The sequence below is a fragment of the Seriola aureovittata genome, chromosome 15 (assembly GCF_021018895.1).
Source record: "Seriola aureovittata isolate HTS-2021-v1 ecotype China chromosome 15, ASM2101889v1, whole genome shotgun sequence".
NCBI classification, from domain to species: domain Eukaryota; kingdom Metazoa; phylum Chordata; class Actinopteri; order Carangiformes; family Carangidae; genus Seriola; species Seriola aureovittata.
The window spans coordinates 20144132-20170572 of record NC_079378.1 but is presented as its reverse complement, the minus strand read 5'-3'; the positions used below and the strand labels follow the sequence as shown (position 1 = coordinate 20170572).

The following is a 26441-nucleotide window of genomic DNA, read 5'->3' as shown; positions in this document are numbered from 1 at the left end:
GTTTTCTACACAGCCTATTTTACAGAAGGTTTTTAAACTATTTAAAGTGAGGAAATATGTTATCTTATGTGACATTAATTTGCTGTTGCCAGACAAAAATCACAAAGGCCTTCATGTTTATCCTTCATATTTACCATATTTTCATATTTGACAGGCATGTGAACAAAAACTGTTAAATTATAATTTTCAGACATTATTTTAACCAGTTTCACTCTGCAGACCACACAGCACTCCAATGTTAACATACACATATGTTTAAAGGACAAAATATCACATATGTGCATCCACAAGTAAACTGTAGTTGTGCGCTCACATTTACATAAATATAACAGATCATATTAGCAGCATCACCTTTTGCTGTCTGAAAGCTTTAGTCTAAAACTTTTCGCAGAACACAAATGTGGAAATGTGGAAAATGACATCACACCTTCGTCAGCTTTCAACACAGGAGCACAGCACTGATGGACTCATATATATCCTGTATAAAAGATTCAGTTTAAAGCTGACACCTAACAGACAGTCAGTGTCACAGATGTGTCCGTGCCGCTGTAATTGTGCCAAACTTCCTTCAGATTCGAAGCAGCTGTTCAACTTGTTTTGCGCGCGGCCTCGACGAAGCGCACACGCTCACATGGAGAGAAATGGGAAAAAACGGTTTGTATTGACGAGTCCATGCACAATCCTGTCATGTGGCTTGTAATGACCAACAAAACTGCTGAAGCCAGCAAATTATGAACAGCTGAGGACAGTGAATGAGGGAGAGCGAGGGAGAGAAAGACAGAAAAAAAAATTGTGGTTGGCATTTGACAGCTTGGTTCTATTTTTAACACAGGGAGGAGGTAAAAGACAGATGAGCGTCAATTTTCGGTGGTTAAGGGGAGTTCTGATCGTTCCTCCTGCGACTCGCTGTGTGATGTCTTGCTCACTGACAGGTAGTGTCAGGAGGGGAGATGAGACAGGAACTAGTATTCCTCTGTGAGCTATGTGTGCACGCCCTTGGTGTTATTAAACGGATTCTGTTAAGTTATTTTCCTGATGATTGTGATAGCGGAGGAGGAAGTACGCGGAAAGGGGGGGGGCTCGAGAGAGCGATTGCAGATCAGACAAGGCTTGCCCTCCGTCGTCCTGGAGGATGTGTGTTAAGATGAGTGAGTGAGTGATTGTGTGTGTGTGCACGTGGATGGAGGGGGTGGGGATATATGGATGTGCCACTGTGATTAAAGTGGGAATTGGCAGGGGTGTTGTGGCAACTGTGTGGGGGTGTACGACAAGAGTAATCCAGACTGAATTGAGGGACAAAAAACATCTAAATGAGGATTTTCATTTCATACGACAGTGTGATGAAGATATTTAATAAGGCCTTTGTGTGCATGTTTGTACGTACGGTATATATGTGCATTTGAATATGACCTACACCATCTGACAGGATCCCTCCAGCGCTACCACAACTGCAGTGGTTTCATCCCTTTCCCCTTTATTATACCTTTCTTTCACAGAGTCCAATCTCATCAGAGCTTATGCGAAAACTCAACTTTCTTGGGAATTCAAAAATAGAGCACCGAAAGGTCAATTGCCTCTCTAATGTAGACTGCCGACTGCCTTCAGGACATCATGCATACATCCACATAAACAATCCTCCGAGTGAAAATTTCTGCACAAAAAGTGAGCACTTTGCCTAATTACTCTTAATGTCTGAGGTTAATGGGCTCTCACGGATGGTTGGCCTCAGGAAATCAGTGAACGTAATGACCAGTCACTAATGAACGCTCAAAACATCAATGATGATACTCAACTGAAAGGCTTTCTGTCCGTTGGTGCTGGCAAAAAAAAAGAAAAGCTGCCCAGGTATGCCCCAGTGTCCCAGCAACATGAGAGAAATCTGTCGCTTTGCGGTTCAAGTGGTGAGCAATTTTAAATTTCCAGTTGGGAAACAGAGTCAGCAATAAGCTAAACTGCTTCAAACCCGGACTTAATCCACATAGATCCTGTTTAACATTCAGTTGAGCGATTTCCACCTCTTCAAACACATGTGAAGGGGGAGATTATAGGGGCTTTCTGTGCCTCTGCTGTACTGTACTTCAGAGCCCATGTACAGTAGTGCTGCTGCATGCAGATACATGAGAGGACAGATAAATGAAGGAGGGGCAAGTGTGCTTTTTCAGGAAGTAGGGGACATAGCAAAGGCAACGGTGATATTTAGGAGGAGGCTTGCATTCAGCACAGCACATAGCATTCTGTTAAAGTTAGTATTTCCTTTGCAATTTCCTGTCTGGTGTTTACAGATCAGTTTATATGCTATTGTTCTTAACTAAAGAGTCAGAAAACAAAGCTGACGTCAGACAAGCATTGCAAGGAAACTGATGAAGGCTCTCAGTGGGCCACAGATCCTTAGTGACTTTCACAATTAACAATGGTTGCATGTAAGAATGGCAGGACCAGAGCAGTGGGGGGATTTACTGTGAGTGAGGGGAAGTGGCGACTGACCAAAGTGGCGACTGACCAAAAATGACATAGGCTTATGCCTGGAACAGACTAGCAGCATGGCGTGATCTAGAGATTCAGTGTCTTGCCTGTTTCTCAAGTGACTCATAGACTTTTATTTTTGTAGCATAATTAATAATTATTATAAAGCAGGTCTAGGTTCAATATTAAATCAGTGAAAGTATCAAAGAGCTCAGTCCACAGAGAAATGCACACAGCCTGTATTCAGAAACAGAGCCTTAAAACAAGACGTCAGGACTTCTGTAACTTTGTGACGTCACAACAAAGCAGCCACCACTTCCAGCCACGCCCCCAGCACGGCCCACCTGGACCCACCGTCCAGATTTGGTTCCTCTGAGTGTTTACCTGAAATCTGAGAGAGGAGATATAAAACTACATCGAGATAGTTTTTGGTTCTTAAAACCAGAAATACATCTTCTTATGGATCAAAACACCAAAAAAGTGTGAAATATGGGACATTAAACAAAAAAAGACATTTTAACCCAAACCACAATGTTTCCCTAACCCTAACAAAGTCATTTTAATGCTGAAACCTAACAGCTTTTCTACACAGGAGGAGTTTCAGCTGAATTATATGAACAAACACTGTGATGGAGGATGCTAACATGCTGACACTGGGCAACCAAACCTTAACCATAGTGCTGTCACATCATAAAACCACACGTTTCAACAGTGATTTGTAACAGTAAGGGAGAACAGAGATGAATCATGTTCTTTCAGGAAGGCGTGGACACGGAACATATTTTGTTGTTTAATTTGGAGACCGTGCAAATTACTGTCCGTTTGTGTAACAGTTTGTTAAAAGCACTTTGGTGCTTAATCTGATGATGGCAAAGATATTTCTTTCTGAGGGCTGTCGTCACTTGGACTGAAAATGAATAAAGAGAAATCCAATTATGATAGTGTTGGCAGAGATCCCACCCCCCCCACCCCCCGCGTATTGACAAAGTAGCATATTAGCAGCATATTAAAAACATATCCACTCTCATGACTGAGGGAGCATTAGCCATTTGAGAGAGTAAAGGTATTAAGATATTTTCAATAAATAGCAATTATGCTGTTTATGTTGGAGCTTGGTGAGGACTGGGGGTGTGAGGTGGGTTGGGGAGATAGTGATGGTGGGAGGCGTTCTGCACCTCTGAGTCATTATCGGAGATAATGACATCAACTGAGTTCTCTCCGGAGTGTAGCTGTGTGTGACAGAAAATTAGATAAGAGCTTATAGTTACATACACCACCCAGGGAGAGGGAGTGGTGTAGGGAAGAGAAATGGAGGGAGAAATGATTTGAAAAAATATAGAGTAAATGTAGAAAAGTGTGGGGCTTAGGACTGATTACATACAGGCACACACACACACACACACACACACACACACACACACACATATATATACATATATATATATATACTGTATATGTCCCTCATCCAATCCCTTCAAGGGATGGATACATGCACTATACACTCACATATTATGTGCAGAAAAAACACAACTCACACACACACACACACACACACACATATATATATCCGCTGGCTCGCTCTAACCCTCCTGGCTGACCCGAGACACTGATGCTGATGAGATGCTGGAGCTGCAGACCTCAGGAGAGATAGAATAGAGGAGAGGAGGAAGAGGAGGAGGGTTGCACGACAAGATGAAGAGGAAAAGAAGAGGGCAAGGATGAAGAGGAGGGGGAGGTGGGGATGCAATAATGCTGATAAAAGACACAGAGAGATGTTTGTGAGCACAAAAAGAATGGAAACAAAAAGGAGATACATTCATAACAGGTAATTTAGTCTCCCTCTGTCAATAAACAATGACAGCAAATGTTAATAATGAAATGGCCTGGGGTGCAGGAGGGAACAGAAGAACATTTAATGCAGTGAGTGCTGAGATGACAGGAGGTCCTGCCCTGTGGGGCATCAAAGACATGAGCTTTTGAAATAATGTGATCGGTAGAGGGGCTGCTTTTCCGTGCCGGTGGGCACAGGACTTTAAGGATTGAGGCTGCAGGGAAGCTGGCTTACACTAGTCCTTCATGAAAGGCTCCAGCTTCATTCATAGCTCACATCACGCAGAGGTGAGCAGAGCTCTCCAGGTGTGGACACCGTTGCTATAGTTTTAGACTCAGTAGAACTACTTCACCTTGGACTACCGATCTCAAAATTATGCTTTTAAAATCAGATAAATCAATAGTGCAATCAGTTATCACGCTGGCAGGCGGTGACTCTCATCTTTAACAGTGTGAACGGCAGCTCTGTCTGTGTGTATGTGTAGGTGACACAATGGCAGACAAAATGGAAACAGCTCTATTTTCTTCAATTAGTAGTGCACCTCACACACAGCAAGTGCTCGGGGGGGGGGGGTTAATAATTTCATGGTCAGAAATCTGCAGCAAAACATTTTCCGTGGGGGTTTATGCATGCCCAATTAAATTACCTGCTCTCCTTTCTCTTCATGCCAGTGTGCTCAGGAAATCTGAAGACCAACCAATAGCATCTCTCCTACGAGACGAGAAAGAGATGTGCAGGAGGGGTAGAATCGCCACAAGCGGGGCTTAAGGGATTTATTCCCAAATCTTTTTTATAAATAAATTACAATATCATTTATATGCTCAATGTTTAATGATGGCTTTTCTCTGATCCCTAAATACTGAAATATATCTCTTGTAATTTACACCGATGAGCCAAAACATTATGAGCACTCACAGGCGAAGTGAATAATGTCGATTGTATCATAACAAGGCCGCATGGCAATGTCTGAGACGGTGAACAGTCACTCGCACCGAGCTGGGCTCCAGAGATATTGTGTGGAGATATGTCTGTCCATATATATATATAATGATAACTATATATTCAGACCTGCCAACCCTGGGAAAATATTTTGAGTACCATAGTAGTGTGACGTTTAGTTCACATCCTTTCACACATCTTCACTTTTATATGTGTACTTATACAAACTGGTAACCATAAGTGAATTGCCTTCATCTATTTTGTATATTGTACAATATGTTTTCAATTTCAAGTATTTGTTGTAATGTAAACAAAACAACAAAAAAACATGTTGTGATGTCAAATTATATCAACTATGAATAAAATGGCAGGATTTCCCAAAATGGATCCTATTCAATTAAAAAGTGATCTAGGAATGTGGGCCTTTGTAACTAGAGGTCTAAAGCTCCTTCGTGGCTAACGCCAAAATCATAATTGCACAATGTGTAATGTGCAAAATTCATGATTTGGCAGTTTCAGGGGTCGAGGCACTGTCATAGTTCCTGAAACTTTATGAGGAACTTCTGGAGGGGGGCATTTTAGGTCAGCTTTTGAATAATATTTAGCAGTGTCGGAGCATTTAAGAGGGACATAAGCAATGTCTGAAGAGGCATAAACCTGTCTCCTACTGTCTTTTCATGGTTCTTCTCGACTCGTTCTGCCTCACTGAAGAACACCTACAGCTCTGATGCCCTAAAGGCCTCGGCTTAATAGTGTGACTATAATGACTTTTTCCACATAGCTGCCTGCTGTCACCGTCGCCTCATACACTATTACTCTATCTGGCTTTCACTGGGCCAATTATACTTTTGCTAATGTCAAAGAATATTTTTTCTCAGCACACAGGTGTCAGTTGATCTCTGTAAACAAAAAGACTTCCTGTCTGTGTGTGTGTGTGTGTGTGTGTGTGTGTGTGTGTGTGTTTGCGTGCAGGCATGACGTATTGGCACGAGTGTTGTTTTCCTAATATGACCCTTAGATTCACATTCGTTACCTATAAATGAGGTCTACGTGGGTGGTAAATACACCCCATTCCACGTACAAGTGACTCAACTTCTTGCGACTTGCAACTAAACTAAACTTTAGTCAGCCATGAAATGGATTATCACATCAGTTGAGGGTTTCCTGCAGCGTTTTATGGTGGTGGCAAGTCACCTCACCTGAAATAAAGAGCAGCTCCACAAATGTCAAAAGAAATGATTATGTTTTTGTGAAGTAAAAATTTAGTTATATCAATCCAAGGATTATACTAGGCTTATTAAATTTCTGCAAAAATGAGCAGTAACACTACATCACACAAATCAATGAGTTTTTAAACCGTCATCTAGTAACTACATAAATAGCCAGATGATTCAGCTCAGCAGGTGATTGATTGATCACATCACAATTTCACATCAGTATAATTAATCAGAGCAATAGATCGCAACGTCAGGGGGAAAGTAAGGGTAAAGATTAACCAGTGCATACTGGAAAATCAATGGTTACATCCATCTACAACCAGAAACTGCACCTCCAGATCCAAACCAAAAAAAATCAATATGGCTGTCAAAAAATATCTTTATAAATAACTGCCAACACACCTGTGCCTCCAGCACTACTGCTAGCTACATTCGTCCAATCACATACTGATTTAAGCCACTCACATATATATTGAATATATTGAATCTGCAGTCTTCAAAATGTGCAAGTAGCATCATAAAATATGCTGGTATAGCACCAAAAAAGCCTTGCTGCTTATTGAGCCAAGAAAGCAAGTGAGAGGAGCAGACAACACTTGACAAGTAATGCAAAAAACAAAACAAAACAAAACACAAACAACAAAAAACATGGCAAGCAAACCAATTATAGGTAGCGTTAACAGCTAACGCTAATTCTAATTTGCCACAAAGTACCCCTGGTTCCTGAATTAATGTGGCATTTTTCTAACACGACCAAGGGGTGGGGAAGGGGCGCTAGCAAATCTTTTCTCAAACTTTTCTTGACACTTTCATTTATTGTTAAGGAAAACAAGCACTCATATTTAATTATAAGAGCAGGAAAGCAACACAATGACAGCTTTTCCATCTAGCTGGACTGATGTATAATGGAGATACACCCATTACTGAATCTATTCTGTACAGCAGGCAGCTCACAAATGGATATTTGATTGGCACTGTGTGATTACAAGCTGCTCAAACACTTCCAGAAGAAAACCAGGATTATGTCATTGTCCCTTAAGTCATAAGTGCATCAGGCTCTAACCCCCCACCCCCACATAAGTACCTCCAAGTAAGAATAATTTAACACAGCCTATCTTGTCTAAGCCCATGCCCTCAATTCCCGTCTGTCCACAGCTTTATTACCTTTTTCTTTTTTTTTTTTTTTTGAAGGACAGGTTGGACGGATGTGTGGTTGCAGTTGTTGTTGACTTCTGCCTGCAACATCTGTCAGCGGCACTGAAAGCAAGCGGCGTAATTTCTTCTTTTTTTTTTTTTAAACACATTCTGCAAACACCCATCCCTAGTCTGCCTCTGATTGGCTCCGACTCTGATATTCTTCTTTACTGAGTGCGAGTGGAGAAAAAAAAAAAAAAAAACACACCCTGTGCTCGTCCTCGAGAAACATCACAACCTTTAAACATACCGGTGATTCAAAATGAAGAGAACTGTTGATTGTTTTGTTTGTCAAGAAAAATGCTGCAGTCTGTAAAAATGTATTATTACGGTGCCAAAAGCCACGGTTAAAACAGGTGCATCTAAATTATGTGCTGGTACACCTGTGTAACAAGTTATCCCCAAGCCCTGAAATATAAAGGCTCTAATGTCTCCAAATTTGGTGACTGTGGTCCCCTGTGGTTTAAGAACCTTAGCTGTATGAGACACCTATTAGATAACTGTAGTGGGTGTTCAATTAAAAACAACAAAAGGCCTCCTGAGACTGCAGAAATCGGTTTGATTAAAAAAAAAAAAGTGTTCATTTCAAATACCAATATGGACCCTGAGCCAATTAGCTTCTTCAGGTGGCTGACAAATACAAAGAGCCAGTTTCTGCTTCTACAATAGACCCTTTGAATATTTTGTTTCTCGACAACTGTTGATACGTGGGTTCATACATCTATTTTTTCTATTTGTATTTATCTTTTCAAATATTAGTGTGCACACTATGTTCTTTTTTCTCTTTCATCTAGTCTTTTCACTGGGAAGGCACAGAGGATATTTATGCATGAGAGATCCAATGAATGCTTTTTTTTTCTCTAAACTTACAGGGGGGTTATGCTGACGCCGTCTGTGGTGCGTTACGATAAAGTGCTAACTTTTCCACCAAGGCAGTTAGAGGACCGGTTGGGAGCTGGTGCCTAATCTTGAACCACTTCTTCATTCATTTTTTCGACAGCCAAACAGATGGCTGTCAGCCAGGAAAACTACTTTGTGAGCAGCACTGACACTTTACTGTTCCAGAGCCAAGAACTGCTTACGAAGGGGTGGGCCAGAGGCGGGGTTTTTTGCGAACCAACGAACCCAACTTAACCGCCACTGACCGCCATTTTTAAAAAATAAAACAGAGCTAGTGTAGCGTCTTGTCGGCCTAATCCAAAGAAGAAGAAAGAAAAAGAGCCTCGGTATGGATGTGAAATAAAAGTAGTCCGCCATTGTTGTTGCTGTGCTTGGCGCTATAGTGTTAACATAGACGTTTACCAACGTAAACAGTGTAATAACATGCGTCTATGGTGGCTATCTAGCCTGTAGAAAAGTAAACCAGTTCTTCGAGGGTTCACAAGTTGAACCAACTCTGAACTGGCACTAGGTTCATGTTGGTGGGGGTAAAAAAAAGAACACCCAGGACTTGTTACACAAGGCAGAGTTACAGTCACAACAGCACATGTACCTAATGTTCTATGTGATAACCTTTTATAATAAAGGCTTAATTGAATCAATTTGTAGCAGTCCTGTAATTGACTCTTTCAGGATGTGATGCTGTATTTTGCTTAACCTTAAGAGATGCCAGTTTTAGAAAGAAAGAGATGTGTTTTGAATAATAGATCTTACAAGTGTAGGCAAATGACAGCCATCGTGGCTTCTAACTTTTAATTAGCAATGTTGTTTATAATTATTAGGAATGCTGCAAACGCCCGTCTTGCCATTCAATTTATGTAACCATCTGGGAAGGTGCCAGGCACTCACATGTATTTAACCCACAATTAGGATCTTTCTACAGAGCTTGAAGTCAGCATTATCTATCTTGAGCACCAATTCAGTAACCTTTTATTAGTTTTTTATTAATGGTTACTATAAAACTCACTCCAGAGGCAATTATGAAAAGAGGTTTTTTAACATCAGCAGTCTGATGTGAAGCCGAGAGTGGAGGGAGAATACCCAGCAAAGCAGCCAGACTGGCCTAAAGAGCCACCTGATAAGTCTCCTGTGGCTCTCTTGGCTGTAAATAGTCATTAGCCAGTGTACTGTCAAAGCCTGGCTACAGGCAATCCTAAATTACAGGAGCTGGGTATGAGGCTGACACTGCAGTCTTGCATCGTGAAGAGCAATTCAGCAGCATATGCCATTATTATGACTTGGGACAGAGCCTACAGAGATGATGACAACATCTCTATGAGTATACTATATGTATTTATTTATATACATAATGCTTTGTTGAAGGAAGCTATTATTGTCTGTAAATTGCCAGAGGCAAACATCAGCTGGGAATAACTGTGTTTATGGAGCCCACATACAAAACAATACACAAAACCATGTTTTACTGTCCAAAAGAGATTTTTATCAGAAGTTGCAGACATCTTTCCAGGCATCAATCATTCGTGGGAAAAAATATCAACACCCACATACAGTACAATCACTCTGCCCATGTGTGTAGGCTGGTTCTGCCTTCCATTCTTTGCAAGAGAGGATGAAGAGCAGGGACAGTGAGTAAACAGAAAAAAAAAAAAGATGAAGTAATGAAGTTATGTGTGTCTGCGCCTTTAAGAGTCCCTAGGCCAGGGCCGAATGTTGGGAAAGTCACCCAGTGCCTTTCTCATGACCCCTGTGAAGAGGCCTTCCTCCTTCTAGGTCCACGGGTGGAGATGGGACGTCACAGAAAACCCAGGAAAGGGATGTCCAACGCATCCACACATCCCAGCTCACAATACAATGTCACGCCTGGCACTGAGACACCGCGTCTCAGTGGCCGCGTTTACCTGCACACAGCTGTTCTTTTTTTTCATGCATTTACAAGTGACAACAACAACACACCCACACATCCCAGAGCAACGTGTCACACCTCATACATAACCACATGTGTCACTCCTATGTCTCTTTCCCACAGTTTGTGCCACACTAAGACTAAAAATATGAATGTTTGTATATACTTAAAAATAGTATTAAGGCAGTGAATGTGGGGCAGGAGTCGCAACTTGTCAAACCTCTCATGGTTAGCCTGAACATGGTCTTTAGAGGTCAGAGCAGCTTTTAAAAAAACGCAGCTAATACTGCAGTGCTCCACATTCTTTAATCACAGCATTAATCCTGAAAATGTGACTTTAATTAAGGTAATATAATTAGATTAAGGTGTTTACATGACCCCAGGCTTAATTGCAGTATTTTTAGAATCCAACTAAGATTGAAGTATCGATGTACATGCCAGAGCTCCTTTTTGAAGTGACTCTTCACAATTAATGTGGAAAATTGAATCAAACGACTGCTAAAACACGCAAAGAGATGCGAAATGACCACCAAGAGATGCAAAATGAATATGATAATCCACAAAGCAACCGCAAATACATACAAGGCAACACAAAACAAGCACAAAGTGATGCAAAATTACCATAAAATAATGCAAAAATGCCCACACGGAACAAAGCAAAGAGATGTAAAATAACCACACAGTGATGTGCACAGCTAATGGGAAAGACTTGGGGATTAGTGGCTAGAAATGACTGAAATGAAAGATTGTAGGCTAATAACATATCGGCAAAAACAGGGAGATTTCACAGGATATGAGGAAACGGATCCCTTTTTTTTTTTCCTTCTTCTATTGAGCCCTAAAAGCGCTCAAGGACACTTTGACGCTCTCTGATGGAGCTGGATACCAAACCAGGAACCCTCCCATTACTAGACGACTGCTCTACCTCCCGAACCAAGCTGCACAGATGTCTCCTACACAGTGATGTCTCTCTCTTTATCCATCACTGAGAGGCTGAACCTGCACTAATCTCCCCTCAGGTTCTTGTCCTCCTGGGCTTTGTACAGAATGCCAGTGGGTGTAAATACATGGGATTACAAGAGGCACTGGCACACTTGCGCGGACTAACGATTGGACAGCAAACTGCCTTGCTGGGAACGGTAAAGCGCACTGTTGTATTTCTCTGTCATTATGTATGTGCTGATAAATCCCTCAATCTCCTTCCTCAAATCAAAATTGCACCAGTTGCTGCGGACACACACATGAGGACTGTGGGCTTCAAAATGCTGTAATCCCGGCATAAAGTGGAAAGGGGCTTTGCCGCACATCCATTCTGTATTATTCTAAGGAATAGGCAATTAGAGATAAGGCCATGGTTGTAAGTTGGATGAACTGCATTCCATGGCTCTCCCTTTGGCAGTGTTGCGGGACATATAATATATTTTCAATGAAATGTCGTCAGGAGTGAAACAAAAAACAAACTCATATTGTCATATATAGAGTAAATGAGTATGCCAAGCTTTAAAATATTTTATATTATATGGGGGGGGGGGGGGGTCAGTGCTCTAAGTGGCAGGGTATTAAAATAATACATGTTGCTAAAATAATTCTTGTAACCCTCTCATTCACTACTCTAAATCACTGAGAGCTGACAGAGAAGATCAGCAGTGGCTCTCCTCTCCCCCTGGAGCCTTTGAAGCTTGTATGGATTGACCTTGTTAAATAAGTAAAGTCCATTGTGGAACCCACCTGGAAAACAAATGAATCCTTTACCAGATGGTGTGTCCAGAATAGAAGAGTACTTGTACAACAGTTGGTTAAGAGAAAAAGGCATGGCTTATGTACGGTTGCCATGAACAACTGGCCTTTGATAAGGGGACATCTAGCTTCAAGATTACTGCGTGTGCTCATGTAAATGCATTCATTTCTCTCTCTCACACACACACACACACACACACACACACACACACACACGCCACTAAAACAATGCTAATGTCAGGACTAAAATAATACCTCTTTCCATTGCACATTGTCCATTTTATTGAAGCTGTGAGCATCTAAAAATAGTACAATTGGGGTTGTCCAGATTTTCCACTTGATGGGACCAAGTGTCAATGCAATCGCCCAAACCATTTACAACCGGCCTGGCAAACGTACCACTTTCCTAACAATTTTGTTTCTGAGTCAGCAAGACCTGTCATATATTTAGTAAGTGAATATTTTTATGTTCCTAATCAGGCTATCCAGATAACACCAGTCATAGGACCTGTACCTTACATTTCCATGTATAAAACCCTAAATCCAGGTGACATGAATGTTTAACAAAAATTTAATGCCTGTGATTTTCTCCCTGAATGTGATTTTTTGAGTTACCTTGCCTAAGAAGAAATTACAGGAGGGCAAATTAATTAAAGTAATGGGAATACAGTGCATAATTAGGCACCCTGCTTATTGAAGTTAGGCTAATGTAATCAAATTAGCTGATCCAAACACAACTTTAATGAGACAATCGTAATGGGTTCATGCGATTGTGAAGTACTGTGAACTATTATGCAGAAAAAGCATAATACATATATATATATATATATATATATATATATATATATAACCTGCTGGCAGGAAACACTGACATTTAGTGTCAAATTTAATTCCGAAAAGTAACAATGAATCAAACAGAGGAGAAGGAGAAGTTCAGTGATTGGCTTAAGCAGTAAACTTGAATTTGAACTTACAATACAGTGATTACTATCAGGACAGTGTAAGTATCAGGTCTTGATTTTTGGCTGGACCGCAACAGCAGTCTAATGATTAAATGTTTGTATGGAAGCCCTGTCTGATCGAAATTGTATTCTCTTCTGTGTTTATGAATTAAGAAAAGTAGACAAAAAAGGTTTGGCAAAAGAACAATTTCACCACAATTTTTTCACACTTCTCAGGGTTTCCATTCAATTGGCATTTTTGCTTGAAAAACGACCTAAGCTCATCATAAAATCATTTTTCAAAATAGTTGCCAATCAATTTTCTGTCCATGAATGAATGGACTAATTGTTGTAACTCTACTATATACAGTAAATTTATGAGATGTCCATGTTGCCAAAACTCTGCTTAAATACTGAATATGCAGTCGGTCAGTGGTGCTCTTAATTTGAAAAACACATACATTTGACATTTATTAACATGACCACAATGGCACATCAATTTTCTTCTGACGTCGACAGTCTGACAACATTATGCACAGCTCTGATTTTTTAACTTAAACAACAAATGAGGTCTTGTCTTGTTTGTCGGACGACGTTTGCTCACTTCCTGCTCTAACGCACTCAGCTACATCAGGGACTCAAGGAGCGCACAGCTTTCCTGTTGCCGCAGGCTGCTATTCATGAACATTTCCTCCCTGTGTCTTGACCACTGAGTGTTTTCAGGACACACCTGCAGGGTGACTGATTGTGAGCTAAACGCTGAGGTCAAGGTCAGCTACTGTGCTTGTATTGTCCTGTTGTGCTGTGACAGTGAATCACAGCCTGCTGTTAAAACTCCAGATTAGTCACCAGGAGACATTACTACCAGTCCCTTGAAGTACCTTAAATCACTCCTTCAAATGCCTTAAAAAGGTGTCTAAACGATGTAATGTCAGCAGAGGAGCCTGGGTGGTGAAATAGAAACATTTCCCAGGTAATACCCCTCCCTCGGGGGGGGGGGGGGGGGACAGGCCAGCCTGAGACTGCCTGTGTCAGCGCATGTGATTGTTTTGGCAACAATGCTGAAAAGCGAGCACACATGGGCAACCAAGAGCAGATTCAGGCAAAACGTGAAGCTCCTGCTTGCTTTCATGTCTCACAGACCAAATGCCACCAGCCTGTCTCCTGGAACTAATACGCACTCACCTGAAGCAGATGGAGTCCTCTAACTTAAATGGATATTTCCTGTTTTTTTTTTTTTTTCTTCCATATGAGAGCAGGATGGTTCGTGAGAGAACTCAAGTTAAATCTGAATCTTAGACTCTGATGAGCAAAAATGTAGACTAGTTTCTGTTGAAACTGAGAGTTGAGCTGGGACAAGAGGAACGATGAGGATTCAAAATTCATAACGAGATGAATATGAACATATATTAATCCCTTGTTGCTGTTTAAGGAGGATGAAGTCAGAAGTATGCACCTTTATATGACCTCCAGTTTTGCAGTCAGTCTGATGGAGACTGAATTACCTCAGCTTTCTGCCTCTTGGAAAGAGGCCATACAAAACCTGTCTCAAGAAAACAACTATTTGACTGCCTTTTTTTTCCTCTTAATATTTTCTTGTCAAATGTAAATGATGCTCCCTTCTGGATAACGCTGTTCAAATTTTTACCTGAATAAATCATTTACAACTTATCATTTCTTAAAACATTCGCTAAATCCTTGTGCAGCTGCACCGTGCCCCAATTTCAAAATCAAAGAGATGGCAGGGGAAAAGTAGGCTGCATGTACAGTACAGCTATCAGTGAAAGTAGGAGTTTAATACATTGCTAGAGAGAGTGATGGCTGAGCCAATGTTGCAGCAGCTATAAAGGGATTATTCTTCCCTGGAAGACATAATCATGTGTAACACACTTGTTTCAAATCCTGTGAAAAACAAACAGGTGTTTCAGCTTTAAATCCATCCCTTCATCCTCTGGCACACATACAGGAGAGAACCCCCAGAAACAGACCTCTCCTGTCATTTCCTCTTTAGTTATTGGGTTATGATTATGACTAATGTCTGGATTACTCATCTGAGTAACACATTTCATAAAGGAAGAGAGGAATGTGAGGAGATATTTTTAAAATGATACTTAAAAAATAAATAAATAATAATATTAATAAAAAACAATTCTAGGTCCAATATTTGCATTATTTAAAAAAAATATCTGAAATATAAAGGCAGGCTTTGTGAAGTGTACTAGGCTATATGAATACAGAGAAAGCATGAACACATACTTATGAATAAATCAGGAAATGTGTGAAAATGAGCTCTTCACTGACCTGAGAACCCCCACAGAAAGGTGAATGAGAGCAAAGTAAGTTTCCTCGAAGTAGTATAGACCTCCATGGTTGTTTCCACTTCTCAATGTGGCAGTGTCCTTCACCCAGCTTTATATGTGAGCTGTGTTTCGCCTCGGGCAAACCTCTTCAAGTCTGTCAAGTGGTTTTTCCTTCAGTCCTCCGGCGGAGACCTTGGTGGGGAAGGTGGGGAACACTTTCAGGTGAGGAAATGTGGATGCCGTCTGATCCCGCGGCCGCAGGAGCCCTCTTTCCTGACTTTGCGTTGAGATGGTAATAAAGTGGAGCGTAAGCTGGATCACCACTTCCAACACCGAGGATCCTCCACGACTCTTCTTCTCCTTTTAACACTCGGCTGCATCTGCAATTCCCTCCTCCGTACAAGCCCGCAACTTATCATGCAGTGTCCTTTCCTGAGAGAGAGAGAGAGAGAGAGAGCGGGGAGAGAGACCTAGAGAGAGACAGAGGGGAGAGAGAGAGCAGCGTCGCCCTCAGCGAGCGAGCTGGCATAAAGTTTGCCTCAACATTATTGAAGAGTTCCGGTAGTGAGCTTCAAAATAAAACCCACTGTGTACGAATGCGGTTTTGGTGAATGTTTTGCATGAGGTCCCGCATTTATTTTGAAAGCAGCGTTAACTGACATCCGGGATTTCTCTACGTGTTTATTATAGAACGACACAAGTACACCTGTTCGCTGATTATGTGCAGGTGCATAAACGATTTTTCATGTGCAATTGCGGATATACCACTATATTTTGCTTTATTTCACTTCATTGTCAGACTGTGAAATTTGTCTTGAGCCCTAAGGTGCGGGCTAAACTACTGTTCTACACATTAATACAAAAACACAAAAACACATAAAATGGCAGATTCTGATGATGCTGCTGAATATTAAAATCGAAAAATAAATTAAAAGAAAAACATAATAGGAGTGAGACAAATAAAAGAATGATCACAATGCTTTGTGAAAAAAGTGGATGTGATAAATTGCATTATGATGGTCTCAGTCAAGCTTTTATTTTGTCAAAAATTCTACTATAGGAAATAAAATGATTAATTATAAGATAATTTCCTCAAGTGTGAGTTAGGGTTAGTGGCTGAAATGTGTCACCAATGACGTGGTGCAACCCAGAAAAAAAACAAAAATGAAAGGATTCACAATAAGCCTATTTTCAAACCCACACAGCTAAAGCTCCAGCCTTTCCCCCAGTCTTTAGCTCCTGCTCCATCATGTGTGAAAAGGTATGGGTCTGAGAGGAGAGAAAGAGACTGGACTCAGCTTGACACGAATTCCCAAGGTGAGCTCACCCTTGATGTAAAAATATGGACCGACCTGTGCTCTCTGATGTGGTCAGACCCTTTTATTTCATTTTCTAAGGTTGCCCAGTTGCCTCAGCAACAAGGGTGAGACTAATGCAGGAGGACTGCTCAATTATGAGAGGTGAACAAGGGTTATGCCTGTGATTAAATCCAAAGAAGCAGGGTCCAAACCTTCTGGGGATGAGATTTTGTTGTGTTGTTGTAAATTGCATCTGGGCCTCCAGATGAAATCTACAGCATTCAGGGAAAAGCTGTCAAAACAAGCCTGTTTTTATTTTGGTGCAAAAATAATTTGAGCAGGGCACTGAGGCTAATAGTGGATTCTGGACCAGACTGCTATAATCCAAATAAACAAAATGAAGTGTGGTCGAATGGTGAGCAAACCTGACACCTGGAGGTCAAATACATTGCTCACAACACTCAATTATCTATTTAAGGATTTGTTGTTTTCTAATCTTTTTGCCTTTAGTTATTTTCTCTCAAATGAAAAGAGAAAATTCAATGGAAAAGTGCCAAGAAGCAAATAATATACATCATATACTGTAGGTGTACTCCCCTCATCCATCCCCCAGATCAAACCCATGCCCCCAACCATCAAAAATGAAATGATTATAATACATCATATAATAAGGAAAAAAAAATATTATTACTGCTGCCATCTCTGATACTATAATTAAAAGAATAGATACCATAAATACTATACAGCCAATATGCAATAGACGGACAGGCTGTTTCATATATATTGTACAAACATCAGTTCATCACTCCTGCCAAGATGTATCTCCAGATATCATACAGCAGATCTGTCTGTGTATTCTATATATCCACACAGATAAAAACACACATTGCATAGAGCACACTGTGAGCATGGACATTCACTACAAAGCTTGGTAATAGTTTAATATTTCTAAAAGGGATTACAGCCCAGTCCGCCCATTTTTATTATGATACGTTTGGAGCTTGTTCACTGTGTTAAATCCCATTCTGAGGAAGAATAGCACAGCCAGAGCGAAGATATCACCAAGGTCTCAAGTGCAATTCAAGTAACCATAAATATGCAGTGAGGCTGTGTGCATTAAGACTGTAGAGTGGTAAGACTGGTCATGTAGAGATGTTGGGTCGAGGAAGTGAGTTACTGCTTTGAGCACATAAAAGAATTAAACTAATGAAAAAAAGCAATATATATACCACAATGAAAGAATCCACTCTTTTTTGTGATCAGATTATCTCAGATTATAATCTGTAGGGTAGATGTGTGAACTCTACATAAACCCGTGTAAAAGTATCAGAGTGGTTATCATCACTGTCCTAGATAATGTAGAGACCTGTGTTCTGTCTTCCGGACTCACCGTACATACACCTACATCTGGCTTCAGGTCATGTTTTCATATTTCCAATCAGGATTTATGTTCACAGCTCGAAACTGTTCACGGATTCATATCTAAAGGGTTCACTTCCACACATCAACAGGAAAAACAAATACAAAATCTCATTGACTATTTTCTGCAGATCTGATCTAATGCTTTGATGACAAAACACTAATGTGGATGAATAACATCTACATTTTCAAAAGAATTCCTGTTGTTTCTTGCATGAATGAAAGCCTATTACACATTCATTGTGAACAAAAGCAAACATCAAATATAAAACAGCAGGGAACAATGAAATATTTATTTCCATTATGTATGAGTAATCCCCGTCACTAAGTCAGAAATACTTTGCACCTACAATGTAAATAAAATAGTGAATGGAAAATGTAACATTAATTATTTACTAACAAAGGGCAGAATACAGTACAGGGATAGTTAATACAGTCTGTTTATAAATTATAAGTAACTGATTGGGTTTAATTCTAATAATGTCACTTTTTTTTTCAAGTTCAATTCTGATTACACTGTTTTTGAATGAAGTGAGTGAGAAAAAGTTCCCAGATGTTTCGTTTTCTAAATGTCAATAGCATCGTCTCACACATGCATCACAGCCATCATCAGCTGTGACTCTGCCTCTCTCAAGACCGTTTTATTTCATCACATATTAACGCCTTTCTTAACTGTCTTTGATTTTATTTCTCAATGATGACAAATTACAGTACCTACACTACCATGACGGGATTTTCCACAGTGGCTCTCTGTGGCCATCTCCTGTCCACATGGGTGAATGGCACCCTTCAGATCTTAATCCATACTCATTCAGCCACTGCAGTCACATCATTGGTTACCAGGTGTAATGATCGCAGTGTTCACTTTCAAGAGTGATAGCATGCTAAGATTTGCCACACTCCACTTAGCACAGGTTTTGCAGGTATTTGGTTATAAAACACGTTTTTTCCTTGACTGGTTTTGGTAAACATTATTCCTACCCATTCGAACATTGAGGGGAAACTTGTTGGCATTGCTGCAGCCCCTACCCATTTACCTGATTGGGAAAGTGGTCTCAGACTTTTGGACCCCACTGTACATACTTACATACATTGCATTACTGTGGACATGACCGGACATCGCTCATCTGTAGCTATTTCTGATGCTCTAAAGGCATATGAGAAATCTGACAGCGTTATCAGTACGGCTCCGACTGCACAAACACATACAAATACTCACAAACCCATTTCCACCGTGTGGCAAATGACAGTGAGTGCCCCATTTATTGTTTTTTCAAACATGTAAACATACAAGACGGTGACTTCAAAACAATCACATACAAGACATTGTGTCAACCAATAAAATAGAAAATATCATATTTATCTTTATATACTGTATACCCAAACAAATGAACATTGCAAGTTTTGCAAAAGCCGGAATGCTAAAGAACATTGATATTCTTAAATATATATTTTAGATATATATATAAGGTAGATTTCATATACACAGACTCAATATGGAGTTCTCCATTTGTTTGATTTTTCTCTACACAGTCTTTCCTGGCACATTGCACATAACCTTAGGAATCATGTTCATAAAGAATTCAGTTTGATTATTGGTCAAAAGTGAGTTAACCTCTGCAGCTTATAGTCTTGACCTGACTAGAAGTCATAGATCAGTGCTCATAGGCCTGGTTTATACCTGCATGCAAGCAGATTATCACAAATACCTGCTGATTATGTGTCATCTGCGAGACTGATGCATTTGAAATACCAGTATCTGCAAGGCTGCAACAGCAATACACTGATACACACAACCCCACAACTGCAGCTAGAGATGCTCCAAAGCGCTGGCCACAAATACATTACCATTGGCTCTCCAGTGTATTGTCAGTGATTCTCATTTTGGCTGATAGTGTGACACCAGAAACACATAAGAAGTAGATTAATAATGACTTTACTGACCTGGTGATATTTCAGAGTATTTAGCAAAGTCATATTTCAGTGTTATGTGCAATAGATTTTGCTTGTGCAGGAGCAAAACTCTGAATCCTAACCAACATAATCAATCATAGTAATGTGCATTAGAGCTATAAAAGATCATGCAACAGGATTAGTAAGAGAGCTAAGCACACACATGCTCCATGTGGTCACACTGCGTTTTTTAACATAAGTGCAAGAGCGGTAAACATTTAAATATGAGTGCAGGCAGCAGCTGATAATCAAATAGCAGCAGCTGCTGTGACTTTAATTTAATCTTTTCATAGATTCTAACTGTTGCAAAGACATTTGGATTCAGCCATAACAAGCTGTGTGAAAAATGTTTTCATTAGTCTGTGTTTACTTGCTGCAGAGCGCCATCGTCACTGGATGGGTAAAAGCGACGTGTTGTTTCACGTGCTGAGCTGATATGTGGAGTGAAAACCACACCCAGCTGGCACAAAGCGCTACCGTGCCGGTCGGGTCACAGAGTGCATCGGAGTATTCACACTGCTGGATAAACAGCTATCCACGCTGGCCATTACTGATTATTTGCTTTTTGTCTCTAGTTTGCATAGAGGCATCTCTAGCTGCAGTCCAGTTACACGTGCAAAACACAAGACATAAATCACTGTTACTCTTAGACGCTTTGCGAATTCAGGTCCAGACCTCAACAGTCAAAGTAAAGGCAGTTTAAGAATAAATACACACTATGGTCCCCTCGCTGCCTTGTTTGCTACATCCTACTGAGGTAGACAGATGCATACTGCAATAGTCACCTTGCCAACCCCACACTCCCTGATGAGGCAATATTTATCTACACTAAACAAGCAGCAGAAACCTTTGTAGTGCACATTAGCCTAAAATAATAAGTACATACTTCTTGGATGTTGCAATTCTGCAATAGTTAAGCTACTGTTCCCATGTTTCTACACAATATATCTGACATATTGTGCACAGTCATTCTTTTTTATATAAGGATCTAAGGAAAAGTGTGTTGAAAAGAGCTGAAAAGACTGCAAAAATATGCCAGACTCTTGCACACATCCATGCTTTGTAACAGAATTGGTCGCCTTTCATGTTGCCTTTCTGGCTGTAACACTTGTTAATTATATTTAGTGAATACAAATGAGTAACACTGTTGTAGTGTGTTGTTATGATGCTTCTTTGTTGTTGTATTTCAAGGAGTAACCCACAGCAGTTTCGAGGCACTCCACCAGGGACCCTGCTGAGAGGAAGTCCAGCTCCACCTCAATGAATTTTATGTAAATGGCAAAACGTTGAGCCGAGTCTTCACCCCACTCGCCATCCTGACCTGTGACACCACCGCGGCAGTTCTCCTGCAGGAAATGGGTCACAGCGGAGGGTTCACTGTGGATGTAGTGTTTGCCAGAACCCTGAAAGTGCTGGAATAGACACTGCTGTATGGTCCTATCCTCAGCTATGCCTAAGTAGCAGTAAGTGACTTTAGCTCCAGTCCTGTCACCCTGCCCTGATCCTTCTCCATCAGCCTGACTTTCAGCCCCGTTTTCGGTCTCGCACTGAGGTAAGCTATGGTCTTCACTGTCACCCTGGGGAGAGGTCTGAGCGGTGTAGTTAGAGGACAACATGGCCTCATAGCCAACAGCGTAGAGTCCATACGCCTTGGGGATGTCCCCAGGAAGGAGGTAGTGGGATGTGCCTTTGCTGCAGCCTGCTGCCCTGGATTGGGACACAGGGATCCAGTCCACCTCCATGTGCAGCTCCAGGCAGCGGGCCTCGCTAATGGTAATGTCCAGGAACTTGTAGTAGACATTCTTCCAGTTCATCTTTTGAACTTTGGTCATGATGATGCGGCCCTCTGGCTTCTCTGGGTTGAAGTACTCGCGGAGCCTCTTGCCCAGCGGCACCTGTGAGCTGATTTCAGCGTAGTGGTAACGCACGTCCTCACGCCAACGCGTGTTGTAACCCACGCCAAAGATGGCCAGTTTGTTGGAGAGGTGCAGCCGTGAGAACTCAGTCCACGTTTGGAAGTGCTCCCATTTCAGCTCCACTGACTCAAGGATGCGCATCACAGTCTGCATCATGTCCCTTTTTCTGCAGAGAGCCCAAGAAACATAACAAGGACAAAGTAATACAACGTATTCTCCATTTTTTAAAGTTTTATACAAGCAGTGGCCTGCCAGACAAAATGGGCAGGTCCTTATTAGCCTGGATTTGGGAACCATTCAAATATTTCTGTTAACTCTGCCCCATTTATTGGTTTTCATTTTTGTCTGGCCAGCTCCCAGATGGTTAGAAGAGCTCAGTTTTAGACAAATAAGAGCTTCAAAAATTATTTATACATTATTATCTCTAAATGTGGTAACCTCATAATTAAATGGTCACTCAGTATATGATTTTATGTATCTTGTTTTGACACAGTTTAAGGGGGCTAAAGTAAATTTTAAAAAATAAAACAACAACAAGGCGAAACATGGAAATTCCTTGAAGCCCTGGCAAGTGAGGTTTTAAAAATTATGGCTTTGGCGACTCTCAGTGGTTGTATCAAGAAAGACGCTCTGGCAAACCGCACTGCACAGATCTGACAATCACCAAACTCAAACCCATTTTCTAATAAAATGGCTAAGATGACCTTTGTTCCACCGTACATTTATGGACTAAAATCATTTTAACCTCTGATCAGTTTATCTCTATCAAAATGAAAGTGAAAAGGGAAAAGCCAAGTGTCACATCCCATTCAGAGTAACGTCAAACAAATTATAGTGTTGGTTTTATCCAACAGTAATTTGTAATGATGAGGCTAAGTCAACTTACAACACAAAGCTTTATAACAAACATGTTCATTTCACAAAGACTAAGTGAAGTCAGCCTTTGTTCTTGGTGACTTACTGGGTTTGTTCAGACAGCTCTGCTTGAATCTGTAGAGCTCTGTTTTTAGGCACCTGGATTTCTTCTGAAGGGAAAAACACACACAAATATGAGTTCAAACGCACCATGCATGTTTCATTTACTGCGATCTGACCGCCGCTTGCTGACGAACTCACCAGTCTCCATGTCTCCCTCCTGGAAAGCTGAGTCCAGCACCTGGTTGCACCAGTCCTCCTGGGAGAAGTCTTCCAGGGTGCTGCCATCAGACTCCATCTCCTGATACAGTCCACTGCTGTTGATCAGCACAGGGGCACAGCTCTGGGAGTCCCAGCCTCCCTGACCAAACACCTTCTCCAGCTGCTCTATAGTGTAGCTGCTCTTCCTTTTGCCGATCCCGTGCTCCTTCACACGGCTGTAGCAGCGCCGGAGAGTCTGTATGTGAGGGGAGGAGAACTTGATGATTTTAGGCCGGTCACACAGTGTGTAAACAAACATTATTACTAAGCTGTTGCTCCAGTAACTTTGCAGAAAAAGGGTCCTAAAGAAGAGAGATATCACTTCATGTTTTCATAACTATGTAAACTGGTTACTTACAGGAAGTCAATCAGCCTTGAGACTGACTTTATTAGGCTGAGATGTCACAGATCCACATTCAGTACTTAACAGTGTTGTAATGTTAGTATCACTGCTGTGCTGTATGTGCTGCACAATAAATACATAAATATATAAATATTGAAAATACTGACAGTGCTTTTTGTGATTAGCTAGCATTAAACATTGACTCAGCATAGTTTTACATTTTCCTTTTGTTGTCTGAAACATTGCAAAGACAAAGCAAAGTTCAAATTTATTACATGTGTAATAAAGGAGAGTGGCTCAGAAAACAGACAACAAACATTACTAGGAATTACTTGGTGAGCTCATTCAACGCAACATACTGAAAAAAATCAGATACACAACAACATATTAAAATCCCACAAATAAGCTAATAAACAATGCACTTTAAAGTACCAGTGGTTTACAATTCAGAAGTCAAATAAACCTAAACATATTGAAAAACATGCAAAATGCCAGAAATAATTACAAAACCAAACATAAACTAAAAAAACCTCAAAGTGCCAGTTTACTATTCAAGAGTCTATGGCCTCAGGGAAAGTGCTCAAATATAAAACAGGGATGTCTGAACCTCCTCCCAGAGGGCATGTCCTCAAAGAGAGGAGCAGCTGGGTGAGAACCATCTCTAACCACAATCAGAGGCTTTTGGTGAAGGCAAACTCTATAAATTAAAGAGAGGGACGGGAGGAAGTGGCTGACAATTTTCTATTCTGTCTAATGCATTTGATTTCATAGTGGTCAGACTATCAACCCAAATTGTGACAGTGAAAGTTTGCATACAGTCTGCAACAGATGTGTAACACTGGACCTTATATTTCCTTGAAAACTCCCTGAGGTTCCACAAAAAGTTTCATCTCTGATGAGCCCACGTTACAATTTTGTGAACATTGCTTCCTGTCTAAGGCTTGAAAGAAATCTAAACTCTCACATTTTACACAGGTTTACTCCTGTGATTTCAAGACACAGTTTCCATCCCTCATCTTTCTCAAAGTCGATGATCATCTCTTTAATTTTTTAATATGTCTGACTAACTACTACTCCTACCTACTCCCTCCCCGTTATTGAAAAATCCAGAATCAATGCAAAGATGAATGTGAAAACAGCCCTCTAGTGTCTAACTCTGCACAGATGCTGCACAGTGAAGCTCAAACATCCAATTGAAGAACTGAAGGAAGAAGTAGAAAAGCATATTTCTGAGATGCGAAGTCAGACTGATACATTCTTTTTCACTGGAGAATGAAGCACTGTGTGTGCAGTATAATATGTGAAATCTGATTATGTAACGACATTTGCAGGACATGTAAATTGTTATTTCTCATCTGTTGGAATTCAAATTTTGGCATTTCAAACATACTGATGGTGAATGTTTAAATCTAATGCAATGGTTTCAAATTCATGGTACTGTCATGAATATGGAGTATTGACACAATCTATTGCTGGCCTTTCTAAATATACATGTATTACATGTACTAATATGTCTGTTACACTCACATAGGTGGGTGAATGAATGACTGAATGAATGAATCAATCAATCAAAGCTTGAGTTCAGGGTTGATTCCACCCTCATACAGACAACAATTTCTTGGTGTTGGAATGAACAATGTGGTTGTGAATAAAAATCATTTTACAATCCTAGACCCAGTGATCAGCAATTGAAAAATAAAAAAAACAAACTATTTTATCCAAAGTATTTATTACAATACCCAGCCAGTATTTAGTATTATGGGTACTGAAAACACATGTCAGGCTGGTATAAAGTGGATAATTAGAGTGGAGACAGGGAGACTTGATTTTTGTATGATGGGTTATCAATGTGTTTTAGCTGTATGTCAGGTCAGCTAGTGAGGATAAGAAAATGTGACTGGGTTTATTTTGCCGAACCTCCGTCTATAACCTGCAATGCAACGCATGACAGTAACTCCCGCTTAGTCTCAGAGCCACAGGTTGAGGTCCTGATGATGGAGGATGAACATGCAGCCTTCCAGCCATTGTTATGTCCTCATAACCTTATTTACCTTCATCCTCTCCCTGCACTGGGAGGGGGTCCTCTCGTATCCCAGCTCCGACAAGGCTCTGGACACCCGCTCGTACATGGCAGGACCGGGGGCCTTACCGGAGAACACAGTGCCCGCGACCTCGAGCTGCTGCATCCTCGCCTCCGTCAGCCTCTCGTTGCCCCAGACCGCGATTAGAGCGTTTGTCTCCGACGGGGTCCATGACATCCCCCGGCAAGCCGTGAAGCTGTTGGAGGAGGATGAGGCCGCCGTCCGGCCCGCGGTCCCTGAGCCCACGTTCAAAGGCGAGAAACGGTTAGGTGTCGAGGGATTGGAGTGGTATTGATTACTGTCACTCAAATCCTCCGACTCGGGGGATGGCACCTCGGTTTTCGGTATCTTTAACGGCGTCGATATCTCTGGAGAATGCTCCGCGTTACTGGACGCCGCCATGTTGCCTCTGTTGCTAAGGGGAGGGGAGGGAACGTGACGTTGGGCTTTACGTTAGAAAGCGTGGAGAAAAATACGGCGTGGATCCAAGGAGAGGTATAAAGGTGGATCCCGGAAGAGTTAGATCTAAAGTAAACAAACAAACAAACAAACGCCTTTCTACCGAGTTATTTAGAAGAATATGGGAATAAGACGATATACATGTGTGTGTATGTGTCTCCCTAGACTACCTCATACTATTCAGGTTGCTCTCACACTTTAATGCAGCAAAATAATCAGAATGTGTAGTTTTAAATTAGTTAAACTATCACAATACACAAAATGAATCACTTCAGAATCCCTCTGTTGTTCCCCATTACTGCTCCAAGGGTGAAGAGTCCAACAGGACATAGTCATCACTGGTCAGTGAATGAGACCTTTTATTGGATTTT

General features: G+C 41.0%; 2 protein-coding genes across 2 annotated transcripts in view; both read right to left on the bottom strand.

Moving 5' to 3' along the window:
• Nucleotides 1–15814, bottom strand: part of esama (endothelial cell adhesion molecule a) — a 58932-nt gene extending 43118 nt beyond the window's left edge. Inside the window, exon 1 of the mRNA XM_056396884.1 lies at nt 15427–15814. Coding sequence (XP_056252859.1) covers nt 15427–15493 — 67 coding nt within the window. The 5' untranslated portion in view covers nt 15494–15814. The remainder of the gene's footprint in view (nt 1–15426) is intronic.
• A 3556-nt stretch (nt 15815–19370) lies between these two features.
• LOC130181987 (myb/SANT-like DNA-binding domain-containing protein 2) lies at nt 19371–26025 on the bottom strand. The gene is made up of 4 exons (XM_056396485.1): nt 25582–26025; nt 23128–23383; nt 22973–23036; nt 19371–22177 (listed from the first exon to the last, which is right to left on the bottom strand). The coding sequence occupies exons 1-4, from the start codon at nt 26011–26013 to the stop codon at nt 21256–21258; spliced, it is 1674 nt and encodes a 557-aa protein (XP_056252460.1). The 5' UTR covers nt 26014–26025; the 3' UTR covers nt 19371–21255.
• Nucleotides 26026–26441: the final 416 nt, after the last annotated feature.

Excerpts from the sequence above, each read along its gene's own strand:
- LOC130181987 (XM_056396485.1), bottom strand. The coding sequence starts at position 26,013 with ATGGCGGCGTCCAGTAACGCGGAGCATTCTCCAGAGATATCGACGCCG. Across the intron at positions 23,384-25,581 it reads AGTGCAGGGAGAGGATGAAG|ACTCTCCGGCGCTGCTACAG; the intron begins GTAAATAAGGTT and ends CCTCACATACAG. Across the intron at positions 23,037-23,127 it reads GGAGGGAGACATGGAGACTG|AAGAAATCCAGGTGCCTAAA; the intron begins GTGAGTTCGTCA and ends TTTTCCCTTCAG.